Here is a 22,158-nt window from a genome sequence, read left to right as displayed (position 1 = left end):
ACCTGCCTGTGCCACACAGCTCCCCAGAAAGGACTTCCATCAGTTTTTGGGGGTTCTTGGATTTGCTTTCCTTTTTATTAACCTTGTTACATTTTATCTATCCCTTTTCTTGCCCATAATGTTTTTCATGAACTCTATCACAACCATTGCAACTTCTCTATCAGCAGAGAAAATTTATTTCTGAACTCCAAATCAATCAGGACTATAAAACCAAGAGTTGAGGCTCTGCCTTTGAATTCTGTACAGCAACTTTGAAAAACAAAATGCTTTCCCATCTTGTGTCTGAATTAGCCATTACTTTCAGTGCAGATGAAATCTGACAGGAACAATCAGGTCTTAAAAACATTTCTTCAACTCCAATAGGCAAGAACATTTATTTTTTTTTTAAATCCTTTCCCTTTTGAAGACTGAGGATTAAATATATCTTACAAGTAAGGAGCAGAAGGAGAGAATAGTGGGTGCATACAGATGAAAACCAGCTGAACATTAATCCTTTTACATACCATCATCTTTTTATGATCTGGAAATTCAAGGCCAAAATAGTCGCCTTCTACAAGGTTCAGGTGGTTGCAAACAGCATCATGCAAAACTTTCCCTGGAGCTCTTTGCTGTAAGAGGAAAACAAAGCCTAGGGTTACAAAGATGCTTTTAATTGGCAGAAAAATTATTATGCTAACTAATTATTCAGCAAATAACACTGTCAAAACTGTTTACAAAATCAGTGGCTATTACAACCACACCCACAGGGCAGTTGACAATAATTACACTAGTTTTAAAGCTAAAGAATATATCCATCAATCCATGGATGGCAGCTCTGAATCCATCTTCAGTGCATTTTTATTTTTTGAGGGAAAAGTACCATGAAATAGAAGATGTAGAAGAGGGGGACTTGGGAAATAATTTTCTTATGTCTACCAAGGCTAATTTCTACTGTGATTTTTTATTTTGTCCCAAGGCCCTTCAAGCCATGTCAGGCAGTGCACATCTGTGTACAACGCAGCGAAACCAGGACATTCAGCAGCAGACCTGTCATACAAAACACCAAGGACCGAGGGTTTGCTGGACACTGCTTGATATGCAACAGGCTCATACTTCAGATGGGCTCTGACTTCATATGGGCTTATCCCAAGCTTCCTGCTGGGAGGCACTGAGGCTGCTCCCAGCCTGTCTGTGCTACGCTGGCAGAGCTGGCAAGTAATTTGGAGGAGTCAAACACACTGAAAGCCTTCCCTCTACAAAGACCAGATGTTCTAGCCCAATATTAGCTCCCAGAGCCACCACTCTGCTGATTGTAAGGATTCTTTTCATCAGCCCATCCATTAAACCCACACCTGCAGAAAATATTATAAATTGCAGTTCACCAGCAAGTCTTCTGCAAAAAAGAGTCTCTGTATAAAAAGGCCAATCACTGAAATCAAATATTTTTGTTCCTTGGACAAATGCAGCTATTTTAACTCAAGAGGCCCTGAAACACAGGTCTATACTCACTTCAGAACAAATAATAACCCACTAAATTACACAAACCCCGCTGTTACAAGAGACCAATCACATCCTGGAGAACTGGCCTTGCATTCAACCTACAGACTGGCCCCTTCCCTTTCAGCCCAGTAAATAGTAAGAATAAAATAAAACAGTAGTAACCAAGTGAAGAAAAGACAACCATTACAGGTGGGCGGACCAGCTGACCTGGCCCAAACCTGAGCCTGAGCCCAAGCCCACATCCTGGCACCTCCAGGCAGTGCCCATACCCACAGCCTACTTGAGAGTGGGCGGCTGCTCAATCCCACCTGCTCCCAAATGCATCATAATGCAGTCTGGTCTCTGTTTCACTGGGATACTGAAAAATAAATAGATAGGCTTTTTCCACCCAGGGTAATAACTGGTTTTCAGCCATAACTTGAAGCACAAAGCATCTTTCCAAAGGTGGTTTATCTAACATTATCTAACATATGAACTGTGAAAAGTAAATACCCGGTAGTGAGGCTTACACCAGAGAAATTAAAGTGATGACATTTTTCTAGGGAAAGCACAGGATGTATGTGCCACCACAGCAGCACTGTCACCCTGGTCATGCAGGACACAATGACTGAACCCTAGAATGCTGGCTGGTTTTGAAAGTCTGAAGGGAAGAGCCGAGCTCACTTCTCCAAGAACTTGCTGAACAGGTTTTTACCCAACGTACTCCCAGTGCCTCTGACAGACCTATGCCAGCAACAAGTTATTAACTGTTTGTTAATATTTGTTGTAGCAAATATTAGCCTCATGAATACTGTCAAAAAACACGTCAAGAACAGTTGCAGATAAAAGTACTCATTTTTTTAAGCATTCACCATAACCTTGCAGTAACTAAAGTAATTCATAGTAAAATGCCAAAAGGATACTAAGAAGGAAGGAAAAAAAGAAATTTTTTTTCTAAATAGAACACTTTTGATCTGATGCAATGGCATCCAAACTAAGTCTCAAGTGCAAGTATATTTGAATACACTCACTTCATGTTCTCCAGCTTCATTAAACCAAAAGCATCCCCAGTGTTCACCACCCAGCCTGCACTGACCATTGCACCTTGGCAGTTCTAACAGAAAGCTTCCCACACTTTCCACTCCATCTATCACTGCAGGTAGGCACAAACAATCATGCACTATCTCAATGAAAGAGCTTCCTGCTGAGTGCATTTCATTGGAGGCAACAGAAGAATATTAAAAACATTAGACTGAGTGTAATAATGATATTACTTTACTGCTCTGAAAACACACCTACAAATTATTTAGAAGTAAATACTCCTGCTTCCAGACTAGTCTCAGGTCTTCACAGTTTGGCTGGGGCTGCTAGAGAGAGGAAGAATGGGTTTATCAGTTACCCTCACAGCAAGCTTTCCTACTTGTGCGCAACCAGAAAAATGGTAACGTGCCTGTGAGTGTGTGCGTATGTCTAGCTAAAATATTTGATGGACTTCTGTCTGACAAAGACCAAACTTCATCTTTTCTCACAGGAAAAAAAAGCATCTCTGAGTGGAGATTTTTGAACAGGAAAGAAGGCAGAGAGCCCACCTGCATTACCACACTGCTCAAGGTTAGCTGAGGAGAGCACGGCTGTCTGATCTCAGACCATGAGTAAAACCATCTGGTTAAAACCTGCTGAGTGTTTTCATAAAGGTTTTTTTTTTTAATAGGCATTTAAACGATGGAACAGCAGTCTTGTAGTATTTATGTCACTTGGCATTTTCTCTGGAGTATGCCTCAATAAAGTGAAATGCTTCTCACTCTAGTATTTGTAAATATTATTATTCTAAACTTATCTTAGCTTTGATCAGTCTACCTCAAAATAAAATCTGACAGCTCTCTAAGGAAATGCTGTGCATATAAAATCTGCTGAGATTTAGAACCTGATGAAACACCGGTCTTGCAGGACCAGAAGGAGTACAACGTCCACAAAAGCAGGAACTCACAAGGTTTCAGAGAGATGTTGATTCAGTGCAGTTCCATGACATCCCTACTAAAAAATTTAAACACAATAAATTAAAAGCTCAGTCTACTGAGTGTGGAAGCAAACCAGGAATCATTCAGGGCACAGTAAACAGGAGCTGACAGAGGGAGCATTCAGGAATGAGTGCGCCACACCGATGACATCATCTGAAGTCAACAGTTGTGCCTGACTTTAACATGGTTACAAGGCCTAAGAAAAAACACAAGTTTTCCACAGATCTTGGAAGGCATTTTCCAACCATGAAGCATGGCCCTGCTGCCATGCCTCAGACAGCAAGTACTAGGTAAGCTACATTGGCTCCTGTTCCACAGCCCTGTGGCAGCATCTGCATAAGCCAGAGCTTGGCTGCTTTCCCTGCTCCATGCCAGCACCAGTCTGCTCCATGGGGAACACCAACATGGAAGCATGAAAGCAATGAAGGCTGGTGGCAAGACTGTACCTCCAGACCACTTGTTGCCACAGATAGCACCACCCTGTGAGGCAGCAAGGGAAAGGAAACAGGAGGGCATGGTATACTGGTGGAATACAACTGGGGGAAGGTCACATGCAACCCCCAGGAGCTGGGAAGTAGCTGCAGCAGGTGGCAGTCCCCTCCTCCTGTTTCTGTTGACAGCCAGATTCCTGTATAATCAATGAAAAAATATTGCAGCTCCAGAGAACAATTCTTCCCACCCCAAACCAGCCACCCGAGCACACTGGCAGGGAACTTTTCCTAAGCAATACAGGGGTATCTTTTACCCTGACAACAAGGAGCCCTGACATCTGCTTTAACGATCTGAGATGAGGTGAGCCCCAGCCAGACTGATATACCAGAGAATTACTGTTTTTCTTTTGATGTGGTATTTACTTACACCAAAATAATATTATAAATTTATTACAATGAAAAGAAGCTGACTTCCAGCTACACATCCTTATTGCTTAATGCATTTTGAACTGGTCTTTCATTTAGCTCTGTGAAATCACATTTTAAAAGTCACTTTACATTTTCATGGAACGTCAAGTTCTAAATTATGAATAATGCGCATCCCTACATTTAGCTGCAAGCTATGAAGGTACCCAGTCAGACTAGCCTACTTTACGCATTATACATTCAACATTTTGCTGTCTGCTCATTATCTCAGTCCTACTCAATTCAGCCTCACTCTACTCCCACCAAAATCCAAAACAGTATGTTGCTTATGATCTTCCAATGGTGAATATTTTATTAGGTTCAACAATTCTTTCATGTTCTAGCAAACGCCAATCATTTTAAAAAAACACCCCTCTAAATGATTGTTTAGGCCATTCTTTGACATATACTTCAACACATTAAAAAAAAAGAAGTAGGTTTGGACACATCACACCACCTCCCACGGTAAATTCAGCAATTATTTCACTAATTATCTACCAAAAGATAAGTACATATGTTTACGGTCAAATAGTGGTTTTAACATTTTTTATCTGTTCAGCCAAATAATCTCTGACCCCAGCCTGAACAAGATCTTTGATCAAAAGGCTTTTGTTAATTTGTTTGTTTTTACATTACTGAGCAGTAATGCCAGCTTAAAAAATCCAAATCAAATAAACACCTTCTTCTGAACATCTGAAAAATATAAGTCCCATTTTTGGTTGAAGTAAGAAATAGTTTCACGTGGAAACACAGACTACTCTGTTTTCCTTCTCTTCTTCAAAACTGCTGCAAATGGGTCAGAAAGAAGTTTGGGTTGTTTTGGGTTTTAATTACACTTGCTTGTACAGTAGTAGCAGCTCATAGGAGAGAAAATAATTCCTTTATGTTCATCTAAAAGAAAGGAGTACATTCATTATTCACACCTGCCACCGTATAAAGGCAGGTCTTTCTTCCACTTATGCCCTGTTCCTACCACATTCTGGGTGCTCAAATGCTCTGAAATGTGACAATTTGATCATGCTAAATATTTCACAAATACTTAAATACTACATGGCACAAAGGTTAAACACAAGGTTTAAAACTGTATTTGCTCTTTCATGGTTAATCACAAAAAAAATCCCTGATCAGATCAGCCAAATCAGATTGACAAATTATTTTTATACTCCAATTTAACAACTGCATCGAAATGATTGTGAAAACTTCATTCAGTAATTTCATTACTATTTCTGAAGTCATACACAGTTGTAATCACTACTAAAAATAACAACCCCACATTCTTAACAGCACAACTTTCTCAGTTATTTGAAACTGTTAAAAATTATGTATGTATCTACAGTTTTGAAATGAAAGGAAAACAACCAACAACTGCTCATGATAAGCAAATAGTATAAAAATAACCTCATGGATGAGATTGAGCTCAGGGTTCTTAAACAAATGATCCTGTCAGAAATTTATACTTCAAAGAAGGCTTGAAAACTACTCACAGGAGAACAATGCTGTCAGCATCTGAAGACAAATTTCATATTTTAAACAGTTCTCCTTTCTGGCATAAAATGAAATGCATAATTCATATTTAACAAAAGTCTATTTCCTGAAAGGTGGGATTAAAGGCAAGAAGCACTGGTCTGAGCGTTGTTGCTCTGGACCTAATACTGCCAAGACACTTGGAGATCCTCTGCCCTTTTTCTCCTCTCCTCCCTTTCAAAGTGCAGGTATTAATCCTATAGGAAGGATTAGATGACTATAAAAATAGCATTAGACCATAAAGATAGCTCTTACACCTGGGCTTACTAGCTTTTACCTGGCTGTTCAGCTTAGACTGGGTAGTTGAGAAGTGTTGGAAGAAGTGTAATTCCTCACTCCTACACACCAGGCCAAAGAACGGCGGAGAAGTGACACCTTCGAACAGAGCAGCCACACGCTCCCACCACTACTTTTGAGCAGGCAGATCCCCACCCCAGACCTGCAGCCACCAGGTATGCATCCCAGTTGAAAAGAGGGTGTAGAGGAGGCAGATTTTTATGATAACCTAAAGGCACCTCGCTCCTTTTAAGATATTTTCCATTTGAATGTAGTTGAAGGCTCCACTCCTGGCACGTATCCCACATGCTTTTGCACAGACTGTGCACATACCATCAAAGGGCGGTCTGAGGCCAAAAGCAGTAACAGAATAAGCCTCTTATGCTGCCTTAAAAACAGGCAATTGATCATCTGCTGTGTGTGTACAATGAGACTATTTAGCATTCTTTTCTTTCAAGATTTTAGTGGTCTGCTTTTACACTCACCACATAAACTGTATTCCCTTCATGCCAGTGATTGCCTTCCACAGTCTCTGATGTACACTTTTACCCTTTGGTCAGTTTTAGTGGTGGTGGCACCTTTTTTTAATCAGCATGATTTTAAGATATGGTACTTTTTACTTCAGGTATGTTTTACTGCCCTTAAGAAAACGCAGCTGCAGAGTTAGACTTCCCCTGCGCCCCCGCCACCTATCAGCTATGACAAACTTCAACAACGACTATTTTAGGAATTTCATTGCTAACCAAAAATCAACACAGCAAACAATTAGTGAGGCAAAAAATACAAAGAGAAGGAGTTTAATAACCCTCTAATTTGCTTGCGTTTCTAGCATGGTCTCCAAAAGAAAATTGCAGTTTTCTACATTTGAAACATGGATTTGTTATTGTAACCACAGTCTTGGATTTCTGATCGTGACAAACTGGTTTATGTCAAAATATTTTCTAAAATAGGCTGAAGCAGAAGGACTGCTCTTACTAGACCTTAAACTCTCTTCCAGTGCCCAAAAATCAAATTTAGTAGAAATAGCCAACAGTAAAATTCAGGTGAACAGTAAATACTAAATAATCCTCTTTAACAGTTAAATTGCCGTGGAAGGAAAAAGAAAAATATTATCTAGCAAAGCTAATGAAAAGTTTTATGATGAGGCTATTTTCAGTACTGCTTAGTTAAGGTTTTTCTTATAGCAGAATCAGACTAATACAAAATTCAGCTACAGTAAATCCTCAGGTAACTATACATCTCCATAATTACAGTATAGTAAAGCTATGGAATTGGAGGCTCTGCTTGGTCTACTTTCACTTGGCTCATAAAATTACAGTTTTGTACCTTAATGGGCAAACACCACCCACACTGTATTTATTATAGATGCCATTTCAATGTGCATGAGAGGACACAAAAATGGAGGAGAGATGGGCTGGGCACCTTCAGAACTGAGCCTTTTACATCACAGACCATCTTCAGGTATAATGCTCCAATAATTTGGTTTCTTTGCAGTTCTTACAAATGCAAACTGATATTAATACTGATTTTATTTGCCACCTTTCAATTACTCAAATTTCCAGTGGACAAGATGTTTGTTACTGCAGAATCAGCAGCAACCACCACAAAGTTAGTGGAGCCCTTTGCAAAGAGGAAAGAGGAAGAAACAGGCAGATTCATGGAGCCTAGAGAATTTCCTCCTCAGGTAACTGTATGGACAAAATTACACAGAATTTATTTCACACATTCATCTCTCTGCCATCAATGCCAAATTAAAACTGAAGCTTCTCACTGGCTAAACACCACGAACCATATAAACCAAAAATATTCAGATAGTCTAAGTGCACATCTGTTTATTACAAAATGTTAGTCATGGTGAAAAACATTAACAAAATACCATGATTAGTTTCCTGGTTCACTGGTTCCTTTGGCTCTATTTACAGCATTTTAACTAGCTGGCATTTAACTCTCAGTTAGAAAGTACAACTGATCTTGTATTAACTTTTCTGTACTGATTTTACAAAATCCTACATTTTACACATATGCACCTAAAATTCACTTTATCAACTTAAAAGTGGTGCTCTGATCACACCTGCTTATGAATTCAGCTGGAAAACTTCATCGTTATCTGCCTAAAAATCGTCTAAGAAATTGTCCCAATGGGGACAACACACGCCTTCCCATGAAATGTGACTGCAGATCTCAGTAATGCTGAAAAACCCCTAACCTCAAAAAATATCAAACTGCAAAAACAGGTCTCTGCAGAAGCTAATTAGTCCTCCTGGAAAAAACCAAAACCTTGTTTCTTGTAGTACAACCATAACTTCCTTCAGATAGATGTAAAACATTTGTGGGAAATACGCAGTGGCAGAGCAAGTCTTTTAAATAACTGTTTAAGGCTGCAAAATTTCACACACCAACAATTAAATTCTTAGACTTCCAGTGGAAACCTCTTGGCAGCACCACTGTTACTAAACCCAAGTTACTTCCCTTGAACATCATTAAAATGCACCGTGTGGACAAGAAAAATGAGGCATTAAAAGAACAAAACTTACTATGAGAAAACTTACTAAAAATATGTCATCTTATTCCCTAAATTAGCTCCTGTAAATGCTGAGTCATCTCTGCCTAATTTTACTAGCAAAACTTAAAGTGGTTTGTGGCTGTTCTTTCTCCCCTCAGCAAGGCAACCATCCACTGCTGGAAGTGACTATTTTCCTTTCTGAAGAGTATCATCCACACGATGTATTCCAGCTTCAGAGCCTCGACACTGTGTGGTTATGACTTGCAAAAACCAGAGCCAGCCAGTCACGAATTTACGATCTTGGTGAGAGTTGCAGGGTAGATGCATTAAACAGTGCTTTCCTCATGATACGAAGCAAACTACTTCGCAAATCAGCATGTAAGAAAGGTGGAAGGCAACAATACTTTTGTGCTATGTGGCTTTTTTAAAACCAGGCGCACACTAAAAATTCTCTGAAAAGCTGTGTTTTGTTCGGAGGGGCAACAAGGGACAGAGTCACACCAAAGCCATTCCAGATATGACATGAAAACCTTTAGTGAAGACACAGGGATGCCAGCAGGCATCTCTCTGACGAAGATTACCTCTGAATTATCTATGTTTAATTGACAGCCAAGGGTGTAACCAGGCAGATGTCTCCATCTGGCATGAGCTGCACCTCCACCACGAGGCTCTGCCTATAGGGATGTGCCTGCCAGTGTTCTGCAGCACAAGGATGCCCACAGCACAAGCCCAGCATGTGCGCTGTGGGCACTGGCTTTGGAAAACATGCCACAAGATTTGTTTTGAGAAACTAGATGGGAGTTTGACATGAAGCTGATAGAACCTCATTTTTCAGAACATTTTCTTTATGGAAAGCTGTTTCACTAAAGCTCAACTCTGGAACCAAGCATATACCTGTCAAATAAATGTTGATATTACTTTCTCTCCCTGCAAGCAAAAAACTGAATGAGTTTAACCCCCGGCCCTGGCTCTATTTAGCGGCACACTGTGCTCGTTGTTTCTTGGGAAGAGCTGCAACTGAGGCTCAGAACACTCATTAAAAATACCTCAGATTGAATTTCATAGCCGACAACTTTTGAAAAGGAATATAATGGCACCATTCAGTGCTTTCAGTGTAATTCAGCAGCGTAGCAGCCAGCGTATAATTGGGGATGGAAACCCCAAACTCTGTGACACCCCTCACCCCTTGCCTCCCACTTTACCACTCCTCTCTCTGCAAAAATCATTTAACCACCTTCTCAGATTTTCCTTTTTTAACATTAAGAAGTGCTTGCTTCTCTATTTTGTTTTCTTTGCCTGCTCATTTTTCCTTATTTTCTTTCCGCATAAGTAAACACTTTAATAGAATGAAGAAGTAGGCAATTCTTAAGTCATCAAATGTGAAAACAGAACCCTTATATACAGACTGGAAACATGAGAACATGAAGTGTTATGAGTATATGGGAGTTATTACTATAAAACCAGATTGAGATGCAAAGAGGCTATTTACTATTTTTATTTGGATACATTTTAGTTCAGCCATGATTGCACTAAAATCCCTTGAAGAAAATAATTTCATTTAAATGCAAGAAGCCTAAGACCTGGAAAAAAATTCCACAACAAACCCCAACAAAAAGTAAGAGGTGTTCAGGCAAAATATTAAATCCTAAATCTAAAGCAAAACTAAATGGAACAGGAAAAACCTTTCCATCAGTCTCAACATTACTATTAATCTCAGAGTTCACACCATCTGGGACTGTACATATTTTACTTTTTACTTTATCAGAGGAAGGAAAGCACATTTTAACAACTGGATACAGAAGTTTCCAAAAAGGACACCCCTAGATGAAGCCTTCAAGCTGTGGCTGCTGCTAACCTATAATGTAGTCATTTTACACCCTAACTTTTTGTCTTCAGCTAGGCCACTGATCCAGCTGGATCTAGAGCTCTGACAGCCAAAATGCAAGGCAGGGTAAGGAAGCCAACCTTGCGTGCAATTTAAATTAAGAGTTTCTGTAGGACCCTTCTGGTACCAGCCTGTTTTGCATTTGGCCTGTCTAAAGAAAAGCTTGGCTGCAGCATTCTGCAGCTGCTCCAGATTGGATGTGGAGTAATCTTGTATTTGAGCGTGAAACTGAAAGAGATGATCTGAGCTCACTTCTAATGAGCAAAATGCATACCAACAATGCATTTTCACGGAAGCAAAACTTGCAAGAGCAAAACTAAGCCTCAAAAGCGATCTCTTCTTTAAGTATCTGAAAGGCAGAACTTTTGAGTAGTTTTTCGCCAGTCAAGTCCCCAATACACAAGAGTTCCTTTTTTGGTTATGCAAGATCTGTCACCAACTTGATGGACATACAGCAAACGTATTCAACATTTCTCTAAGCAGCCTCAAAAGACCTTAAAACTGAATATGCTTGGAGTCTGATCTGTCTTTTAAACATGCAAAGACACAGGAGAAAAAGTGAGAACTGTCTCTACTCTTAGGGTATTTGTAAGGGGAAGGGACAAACTCTGTTTTGTGCATCACTGAAAAGTGCAACCTTTAGTCTGAGACACAAACTAGAGTGGACAGATGAGTTAGGGGAATTGGTATGGTAATGATGCTATGATGATTCTTTGCCTTTTCTTTTATACCCCTTTTATATACCTTTTTATAGCTTTTTTGTATTCTTAGTGGGTTTTGGCCTACATTCTTAGACTTATTTTGTTAAGCTAGGAGACTAAACATCTTAGAAGCCTTGTAGTTAGGGATCAGAAAGCCCCAGACACCAAGGTCCTCTCCAGAACACATTTTGTAAACTGAGATAGGACCATCCAGGGGGAGATTCCTCGGGGAGGGGGGCTCACGCAAGCCTCTCACTGGGGAATCTTTGATAGATATGCTAATTAGTAAGACCTATAATGTTATACCAGATCTTTTGTGGGTGTGCATTGCGGTGTGCATTTCAGCGCATTCCACCTGGACATGTGCACCTAAGGATCCTTAAAATAAATACCGAGGTAAAACCCCTTTTTCCCTTCTAACCGTGTTTGATTCTTGATTTTAAGACCAGGAAGAGGCATCAGTAAGAGTTACAATAATGGCTGCTTCTACCAGCAGATTTCAGAGGCACCTCATAATGATGTAGTCAAGTCACAATTTCAAGGAAAGATAAAAAATAACTACCTCCCTTTTTAATACAACTACAGCTTTCAGAAAGATCCTCAGGAACTTTTCCACTCTCCCTTTGCAGCCTGCCTGCAACTTGCAGTGTCTCCTCACACAGCAGATGCTCTAAAAAATCCATCCATGAGTCACCTCAGGTCTCTGAAAGGTGGAACTGCCTCTAGACTGTAGCAGTCTGATGAATGGTTATGTTAGTGAACAACACGTAACCGTGGCCATCACTGACGGGGAGCACAAGTGGAGTGGTGCTGGTGTGCACTGCGGAAACTGACTTCACCTTCAGCCACTTCAAAATCCAACCTGCTGGAACTGACCTGTATGCTGAACCTAGCATCAAACAGCAAAGCAGCACAGGCAGAGCGAGATCTGCTTATACATTTGTGGCAAACCCGGGAAAGAAGGGATTTGTGCTCGTATCTCTGGGGCAGGAGGAGGTGAAGAGGGAAGAAAGGCCAGCAGGATTTCCAAGCTGTACATGGTGTCTGTTAACAGCACGTGGTCTGAGCTGGGCAAAAGCCTCTCATTAATCTCCAGAGAGCTTCCTCCTGACTGTGAGCAGGATTTTACTTTTACCTAGGCAGAACATTCAACTTTCAGCTGATTTCCCACTGCTTCTGCATGTGTGTGTGTGTGCATATTTATGTGTGTGTACCTTACAGAATTGCCTGTGCCTGCAGTTAATGTGAAATACTTCAGAGACAACAACTTACACCTTTCTGCTTCACTGCTCATTCAGCCACACCAACTGTTCAAGCTAAGGAGATTCCCAGGAGATCTGCTTTGTGTCACCCAGATAGAGGCCTCAAATATCAAAAGAAAGCATCATCGTTTACTATCACAAGTGCATAAACGCAGCCTCTGAAACACAACTTTTATGGCTTCTATTTTGTTTTCATGTACAACAATATTTTCCTTTATACTCTGTTTAAAAATGTGTGTTGTACAGAATTAGTTGCTGTGATTTGGGCTTTGGACAAAATTGCTAAAATATATCTTTAGGCACAGCAGGTTTACAAAGGCAAATGAGCCACTCAACTGTTTTTTTCTTAAGGCCAGAATACAGCACTGCCATATTAGATACCACTTAGATATAAAAGAGCTTTATCAGCAACAACAGGCTTTGTGGGAAACAAGCACTCTCTGTTCAAGGTACGTCAAAGAAAAGTCTTTGGGGATGTGCTATCAGAAGTCAAGCATCAGGCAGCCACAATGCGACTTCTTTGACCACATTTTCAGTCTTACGTTGAATTCCTCCAGAAAGAGTTTTAATCCATTTAACCTTGAGGATAATGTGTGTAACTGGAAAAGGATTTGATTTTATCTAATTTGTGGGTTTTTCTTAATGCTGAAACCCCAGTCCTTACGTCCTTAGAGACAGAATACATCTCATTTTAAATTTACATTTGTAAATATGCTTTGTTTAATGTTAATACCCAGGTAACTTAGAGATTCCTGGGCTACGTGAGAGCAATACATTTTATTTACAATGTAACAACAAAACTGGATCATCGAATCATAGAATATGCTGAGTTGGAAGGGACACACTAGGATTATTGAAGTCCAACTCCTGGCCCTGCACAGGACACCACAAGAGTCACACCATGTGCCTCAGAGCGCTGTCCAAAGGCTTCTTGAACTCTGTCAGGCTGGTGCTGTGACCACTTTCCTGGGGAGCCTGTTCAGTGCCCAACCACCCTCTGGGTGAAGAACCTTTCTCTAATATCCAACCCAAACCTCCCCTGACACAACTTCAGGCCATTCCCTCTGGTCCTGTCACTGGTCACTGAAGAGATCAGTTCCCTTTGTGGGGAAGGTGCTGACCACTATGAGGCATCCCCTCAGTCTCCTCTTCTCCAGGCTGAATGGACCAACTGACCTCAGCTGCTCCTCATACAGCTCCCTCTCCAGGCCCTTCACCATCCTCTGGACATTCTCTAAGAGCCTTATAACTTTCTTATTTTGTGTTGCCCAACACTGCACACATGACTCAAGGTGAGGCCGCAACAGCGCAGAGTAGAGCAGGACAATCCTCTCCCTTGATTGTGCTACAAGTGACTATTACCGAGATGCCTAGTACGAAACGTACTAAATATACTTCATCTTTGCCTATTTATAAAATGTTAAGGTTATCCATGTTCTCACCAGCCCTCAAGTGAAGTTCTGTGCCAGCATATATACATACTTCAGTGATCTCCACCAAAACACTGCTGTGCTACCAGCTTCAGGAACTATCTTTCTTCATCATAATTTACTTAGAGAAGTCAGAAGACCCTGTCAGACTCAGAATAAATCTCCTTAGGGAAAGAATTTTTGTCTACAGAAGACCATAATGGCATTGGCCAATGATTACTGCTAATATACTTCTTGTACTGTCCTTGATTGTTAATCACAATGTGTAATAGTGCTTGACAAACCACCATGTGACTAAACCAGGGAGAGATGTAACCCTGATCTGGTATTAAGGAGCCAATATTATCAGCTTTTGCTTTTTCAGACTGTAAGTATTTCTTAAATTGTTGCAACCAAACAGCTTGAGGCATCCTGTCTACTCTAAAACATCAAGCAAGGTCTTGGCCAGGAGAAGGATAAGAAAGGTAAGTCAAGACACATGTCACTGGCATCCTTCTGGCTTTTTAATTCTTCCCAGATCATCAATACTCCTCAACAGGTCCATCCAAGCTAACCAAAGGCAGCAACTTCTGAGTGAGTCCCAGAGGGAGACTCCTTCAGACCACACAGTGGGGGGAGCTGAGGGCCATCATGTCCCAGGTAAGCCAAAGTGCTGCAGTTCTGCTTCTAGCTACCCAGAGAACACAAAGAAAGAAAAAAAGTCTTCATGTTTGTACTAAAATAGCAGGTCTAAAATCATGCTGAGGAAATGCAAATATTAGCAAACATAGAGTTCTGTCATAATTGGAACTCACATCTCATCCCCTCTACTGGTACTAAAAATCTTACAAAGTAATTACTATGTGCTACAAGTAGCTACAGAACAAATTGCTCCAAGCGCAAAGTGCAGTTTACTCAAGTGACAGTCTGATACAGAGATTAGACCAATGACAGATTTAGTGTGTGGCTCAGCCTGTGGGACCATCATACTCGGACACCATCTTGGCATTGGAAACAACCAGTACTTGCAGTTTAAGGAAGCACAAATGCCAACAGACAATACCTCCTATTGCTCCCATATGCTGGCATCTGCCTACAGCCACAAACTACCCCTACTTTCTCTCCACAGCCTACAGAGACAGGGAAAAGGGCTGAAAACAAGAAAGTGATCCAAAAGAAGAACTCAACGCCCTCCCAGGTAATTCCTTTCATCCCACATACCACAACTATAAGCAGACTGTGAACAATTAAGGCCAGGAAAAGTGATGAGTTATGTTCATCACTGCCAGTAACCATTTATACCATTTATTCCAAGGCCACACACTTCCTTCTCGCTTATAAAGAAACATGATTTCCCAGCACTGAAACAGGGTGCTCTTCACTCTCAGTCACATGCTAACCAGGACACACAATCTCACATTATTTACTAGGGTAGATATTTACCCCCATGACCCTCAGAGCCTTGTTTGACTTGAGATTTATCCATTTTTAACAGCAATTAAGCATCCAGTTGCCCTGGAATTCCTTCATGTCAAGTGAAAAGAAAAGGTACTTTCAGAGAAACACTCAGGCCAGGCAAAACTGAACAGATGAAGCTGGCCTTTATCTCATTGCTACTTTGCTTCTCCCCTTGGATTCCATGATCTTTAACATGGTGGTGTGCTTATTTCTTGTTATCATTAACATTCATGAGGTATTTTGTCTACTGTGCTGTTAGGAAACAGATAAGTGCTTACACGAAAGATGTTAGAGGACATAATCAGCATATTTTAAATAGTCTTCCGAAACTGAATCCAAATGACTAAACTACTACAGACAAATATTTTCCAATTAAAAAAAAATGTAGTTCACATCCATTATGAATGGATAGCTCTCACCACCAGCTATTTCAGGATATCCTGACATTAAATCAAGTATTTAAGGAAGGGCTTACATTTCTTTTTGAGTGATGCGGAATATATCTGGATATGTGCCCTTGCTGGAGATTTATAATTAGGGTTAGGATTGCAGTGAGTAATTTTAAAAGCTTGAGAAATCACAAGCTCTGTCTGACATCACAGGTGGATTCAATACTGAACATAAAAATTCTACAGACCACATATTTGCCATTGTACAAAAAGCCATTCATCCTGAAAGCAGTAGAAACTTGAACTTCCCCCATCACCTGCACTTCAGCAGAAGCATGACCAATGTTGCTCCACTCCTGATAATTATAATCAAGAGATGACACTATTAAAATCCACTTCACTCCTCATAACTACTGGCAACAGTGTCCCCAGATGTCCCTAAATGTGCTTGTGTCCCCATATGTCCCTAAATATGCTTTTAACTAAGGCAGTGAGTGCATTAAAAGCAATGGAGTTCTGTCAGGGCTGAGCTGTGGCAATAATGGTGGACTCATGCAATCCCACAGCTGTGCCAGTGGCCACAGTGGAATTCAACTCACCCAACTTTGGCTGTCTAAAAGTTATGTGTTATGTCTAAACTGATCATCTGGCTTGTCTCTCTGCAGCTGGACATGAGAGAGGTATCACGATAGGAAATTCATCCCATCTGGAGAGAGATAGATCACATGCTTGGGGTGAATTGCCCACTGGCACAGCTCTCACCCCACTGACAACTGCGAGAGCCTTACTCCTTGTGAATCTGATGTTCAAACAACTAAAATGAGACAAGATAATCTTATCTGAAACTTTTGCACAGGTAAGATCATATGGTCTCACACACTTTTTGCTTGCAGTTTTTCCACATGCCAGAGATACGACATACGTGGCATTTCCTGTCCTGGGAAACAGAAGAAAGATACATTCTTATAAGGCTGAGAATTTAAGCAAGATAATGGTCTTGAAAGGCCTGAAGAAGACAATAGCAGACAAAGCAGAAATAAAGACAGTAGGATTGAGAATGTATTACAAGACGGACAGGTCCCCACAGCTGAGCTACAGCACAGGCTATGATTAACAGCAAAATCCTCCTTCTTCTACATGTGTTGCCCAACATGTAGATTTTGCTTCTAATTCTGGTTTAAAAGTCTCAAGTTGTCTCAAAGCAAGAATAACCAATTTCATTCAGTATCATGCTGAGGTGTTCTCCTGGAGAAACTGGCTGCTTGTGGCTTTTTGCTGGTGCACTGTTTGCTGGGTAAAACTCTCCCAGGATTGCTGGGCCTAGAGGGTGGTGGTGAATGGAGTCACATCCAACTAGTGGCTGGTCACCAGTGGAGTTCCCCAGGCCTCAGTACTGGGGACAGCCCCATTTAATATCCTTACTGATAACCTGGACAAGGGGATCAAATGCACCCTCAGTCAGTTTGCAGATGACACCAACTTGGGCAGGAGTGTTTATCTGCTGAGGAGCAGGAAGGGTCTGCAGAGGGATTTGGACAGGCTGGGTTGATGAGCCGAGGTCAGCAGTGAAAGTTTCAACAAGGCCAGGTCCTGGGTGCTGCATGTGGGTCACAACAGCCCAAATTGTTGGACATGAGGAAAAATTTCTTCATTGAAAGGGCTGTCAAGCAGTGAAACTGGCTGCCCAGGGAACTGGTTGAGTCACCATCCCTGGAAGTTTTAAAAGATGTGTAGATGTGGTGCTTAAGTTTTAATGGTGGACTTGGTAATGCTGGGCTAACAGTTGGACTCGATGATCTTAAGAAGACTTTTCCAACCTAAATGATTCTATAATTCTATGAAAAGAAGGATTTCCATGTACTTTTAAACTTAAGTGATGGCTTGAGGAGATTCAGAGTCCAAGAGCAGCCTATCGAATAAGGATCGAATTTCAGCTTAGCAGAACCACCCTGCAAGGTGCTGAGAACCTGTGCTGAGTGACTCCCCAGCATTGCAGACATATGGAGACGCTCTTCAGGAATTGAGCAGCTTGCAAGGCCAGCCAGCTGGAACGTCCCACAGTATTTCCCAGAGCACATGCGGCCCTACAGGCAAAATTTTGCTAGCAGAAAATTACTCAGCAATAACCTTCAAAACCAACGAAGAAACTCAAATAGGAAAAATGTGACCCAAGCTCTTTATCTGCAGGCTGCTGCTTTAGGTCTTATTAGAGGCCAAATAATGGGAACAACATGTCTGTCCAAGAGCCATACTTCCAGTTGTGAAGAACTGGCATTATGAATTAAAAGTAACAGTTAAATAACCAATACAATCAGTCTCTGAATCCAGCATGGTCACACTAATAGATCAATAAGTGATTTGGAAAGATACAACTTCTAAAAACCATTATATAGCTATATATTTATACAGTTACATCAAAAATACACACAGGCATGCTTTTTTTTCCTTCACCACTTAGTGTAGCAGGCTGAAAAATACCCATGGCACACACCATGCATGCAGTTATACAAGGGGCAATTTATAGCCCTGTTTTAATGACTGCATTTGCCACAGGCAAAAATCTGCTTACTGTTACTGTTATTTCTAGCAATAGTATACTGTATTAAACAGACAGGTTTTTTGCAAAAAGACCCAAAGCACTGCCTTCAAATCCAGCATAAAACATACATTAACCTTTTATGCTGCTGCTAAGTGGTTTGTGAAATCTGGTTTTGTGATTACATTTAAGATGCTTTGTGCAGCCAGTATGAGGCAAGTATCCTACACAGGGGCTGGAAGGACCTCTAAAGATTCACAACAGGCTTGAAGTACTACACGTAAATCACAGCTCCAAGCATTACAGAACTCCATACACTATAAAAAGATAAATAAGTAAAACCAAATAGAACAAGGCTTTGCTTTCTTGAGAATATCTGAAGCTCCTCAAAGCTGACAACAAAAACAGCCTAGACATTCAGATCCCTACAGCACTAGGTCTTTAACAAAACCACACCTCTAACCTCTAAACAGTCTTATAAGTAACACTCCAATATATCGTAACACAATTGCACGATAGGATACCAGGAACTGTGCTTTGGAAAGAAAAGTATAATTTGCTTCGTTTTCAACAGGTGTCATAAACTGAAGACTCGATCCTGCAGTTAGAGCATTCAATGGAATGAATACTCTGTATCCAGGATATAGTACTATTTCTGATGGTTCTTATGTGAAAACAATGGGTACTATTCATAGAGAATCCTGAGCCACTGCTACAACACCAAGTATTACATTTTCAAACCATCAAACACCTATAAAAAGACTGATGGGAAATATCACCCAAAATTCTGTGCTCAGACTCACCTTTCAATACTTTCTATTCTGCTTTACTTTCCTGAGGAGTTCCACTTTTCATACTAGAAAAACCCAGAACTATAGACTTTGGTCCCTTACAACCACACACCTTGAACCAAAAATTCTTAATGTCTTTGGAAAGTCTCTGACCTCAAGAGCATCACTATGTCTGAATTAATCTGTGAGTACTGTTTTCACTAAACAGGGGGTTTTTCACACTCAGCAACATGGCAACATGCTCTTCTCAAAAGAGTTTTTTTCTTTTAAGGAAAAAACTTTGCAATCACTGTGCTGGCCACTACATGGCTGGTTTTTAAACATGTGGGTTATAGTCACAAAGGCATCAACCACCAGCCTTTATATCAAAACTCTGCCCATAAGTTACTTACTGCTACTGAAAAACAAGTTTGTGTCCTTAAGCCAAGAACAAGCACAGGGGAGGTAAAAGGATGAGGTTCCAAAAATCCACTAGAACTTGGCAGCCCCCTCTGCAAATTTCCCCGGCACACTCACAAGGGAAAAGGCCAAAACTGCATTTGGTAGTTCTACTTCATTTCTGATGTGTGCACATACATGTTTTACCTGTAGTCTGTGCCACTACAGAAAGGCACACACTATCACAGACAGGCACATTTCAAAGCCATACAGAAATAGAGAAGAGCAAGCTTTTCCCACTCTATAGCAGTTTACTCGCAGATAAAACTTCAAGTCCACTAGAATAAAAATTAACCTTTGATTATATCAAGACTGAAATGATAAATATTACATTTCCTCAGCCTTGAAAACATATCTTCTTTCTTTCTTGACATTTGTTTATATGGTTAAAACAAACCCAATCTTTTAGCCAAATACCATAACAAAGAGAAACAACTAAAGCAACAGCTGCTCTGAGTTGAATCTGGGTTTACTGATGCTTTCAACTCAGAAGTCTAAATGCCTGCAATAACAAAACCAAAGAAACTTACTGTAAATACCCCAAGAGGTGAACAGAAGTCTAAGCAGGAGATCTGAGGAAGAACTTGAGCTTAACTGAATGGTCAGTTTCTGAGCTACCTTCATATTTTTCATCTCACAAAAAGGCACAGCCCAAAAACAGACCCTGTCACAAGAGTGGCAATAAACTTCCTAACTAATCCCTAGTGCAGGGACTCACATAGGTGATAAAATTTTTTCAGGTGCTGCTGGATTGTAAGTGGATGTCACCTTGTCACCTTCTTGCACCAGGGCTGGCAAGCCTCAGCAGCAGAAGGACCCAAAACTCCTTTCCCTACAAGCTCTAGTGATTCACAACCATCACGGAAGTGTGAAGGTAATGGTATTCCTTCACTGAAGGTGCAGGGCAGAGGAGGAAGTGTAAGTGGATTTTAGAGAAAACCTGTGCTGAACAGGAGCAGAGAGCTGAACATCAAACAAACTGTACTTTGGGTGTGAGGAAAACAGAATAAAATAAAAACAAGTGTGCATGGTATATTTTAATGTTCTTTAGTTTGCCACTTCAAAGTGGTAGGTCTTTCCTCAAAGAGACTGATGCCCAAAAAAATACAAACCTTATGCCTTTTTCAACAAAATTTCTAGGCTATTACCATCCTCTACGTGCAATTCAACACAGAAGCAATGCCTACAAAAGCAGAAGAAACTCTAAGAGAAATAATTAGAAATATGGTATCCAGTGAGACCAAGATACCCCAAAAATTGTTTTTGACAAAGGCATCAGTACTCTTCCACAAATGCAGCTGAAATCCAGCATGTGTGGTCACATACTGCTGTTTCTATATATAGTGATAATCATCCAGAAAAGCAAAACAAAATAAACCCCCACTATTATTTTGATTTGAGTCTTTTTGGTAAAAACTCAGCAAATCAATTCCAGAAAATCTGTTACCGTGAACTGTCATGCAATTAACCTAGGTATAGTCAAAATATACTGGATTGGTGGGTATGAAAAAACATTAGCTTATGTATTTAAATGATGAATTACCTCCCTAAGAGACAGCTCCCTAAGACTGTGCAGTTAAATTAGAAAAGTGGTAACACAAGCAGCAACTGGCCCATCAAGACTTTATGATCTTGAGGGTCTTTTCCGGTCTAAATGATCCTGAGATTCTATTCTATTTTTCTATTCTATTATTCTTCATTTTGCCATTTCAAACCTGTATCTTTCACTGTGGGCATCTTACTTGCCCAGCCACTAGCAATCATGATTCTTTAGGAACCAGATTATCAAAAGACTGTTTATTAACAGAGAACAAATAACCAGGGGAAAGGTTTTTTCTCACTTTCAGGCATCTCAATTTTCACCTTCCTTGACCCAGAATTTGAGACACACAGGTGAAAGTCTGAGATAAAGATAGAAGCTTCCATGGAGCTAATCCATCAGAACCCTGATTACCAAAGGTCTGACACAATGTCCCATATGTTCACAGACATCACCTTAAGTACATGAAACAAGCCCAGGACACGGACAAATTTCAAACTAAATCTTTTAGGTGACTGAGGTGCAAGTCTTCAGTTCAATCAGCATTTGTCACTGAAACTCCCGAAATGTCAGCCTAATTTTCTGATTCTTAGCATTCAAGTTTGAAAAGTGTGTTATCAAAGTAATGTGAGCAAATATAACCTGCAATGATTAGCTAGGACAACTGCCAGAGAACGCCCATTCTGCCTGAATTTTTGTATCATTTCCACTCCAGCTTTCCACACACCACCAGTTACACTAGCTACATGATACTGGGTTAGACTACAGCACCTGGGAGGTAAGCAGCATACCTTCTCCACTCTTTTCTCATACTGCCATTAAAACACGTCACATATTAAACTCTCCTTAATCTTTAGAATGAAATGTTAATCAAAAGCATATGCATACCTTTGATTACACTGATTTTTAGGGGCAGCATAACCTTATCTTGTCCTTGACTATGCTACTTCTAATGTAACTGGGACAACATCTGAACATTATGACAGGCCACTGTGTACTGGGGATGGTTTATAAGTTTAAGACAGTTGGAGGCTATACTGATTTTTCTCTTAGTTTGCAATGATAAAGGTGACG

The 22,158-nt window shown here is 40.5% G+C and overlaps 1 protein-coding gene across 5 annotated transcripts in view; it reads right to left on the bottom strand.

The window, feature by feature from the left end:
- The window catches only part of FARP1 (FERM, ARH/RhoGEF and pleckstrin domain protein 1), a 203,853-nt gene that overhangs the window by 68,903 nt on the left and 112,792 nt on the right, over positions 1 to 22,158 (bottom strand). For all 5 annotated transcript variants that reach the window (XM_039558522.1, XM_039558477.1, XM_039558699.1 and 2 more), the window contains one exon: positions 504 to 608. In XM_039558522.1, the coding sequence (XP_039414456.1) occupies positions 504 to 608 (105 nt within the window). The remainder of the gene's footprint in view (positions 1 to 503; positions 609 to 22,158) is intronic.

This window comes from Corvus cornix, chromosome 1 (assembly GCF_000738735.6).
Source record: "Corvus cornix cornix isolate S_Up_H32 chromosome 1, ASM73873v5, whole genome shotgun sequence".
Lineage (NCBI taxonomy): Eukaryota > Metazoa > Chordata > Aves > Passeriformes > Corvidae > Corvus > Corvus cornix.
Note: the sequence above shows the minus strand (reverse complement) of the source record. Positions and strands in the feature narration are given on the sequence as shown.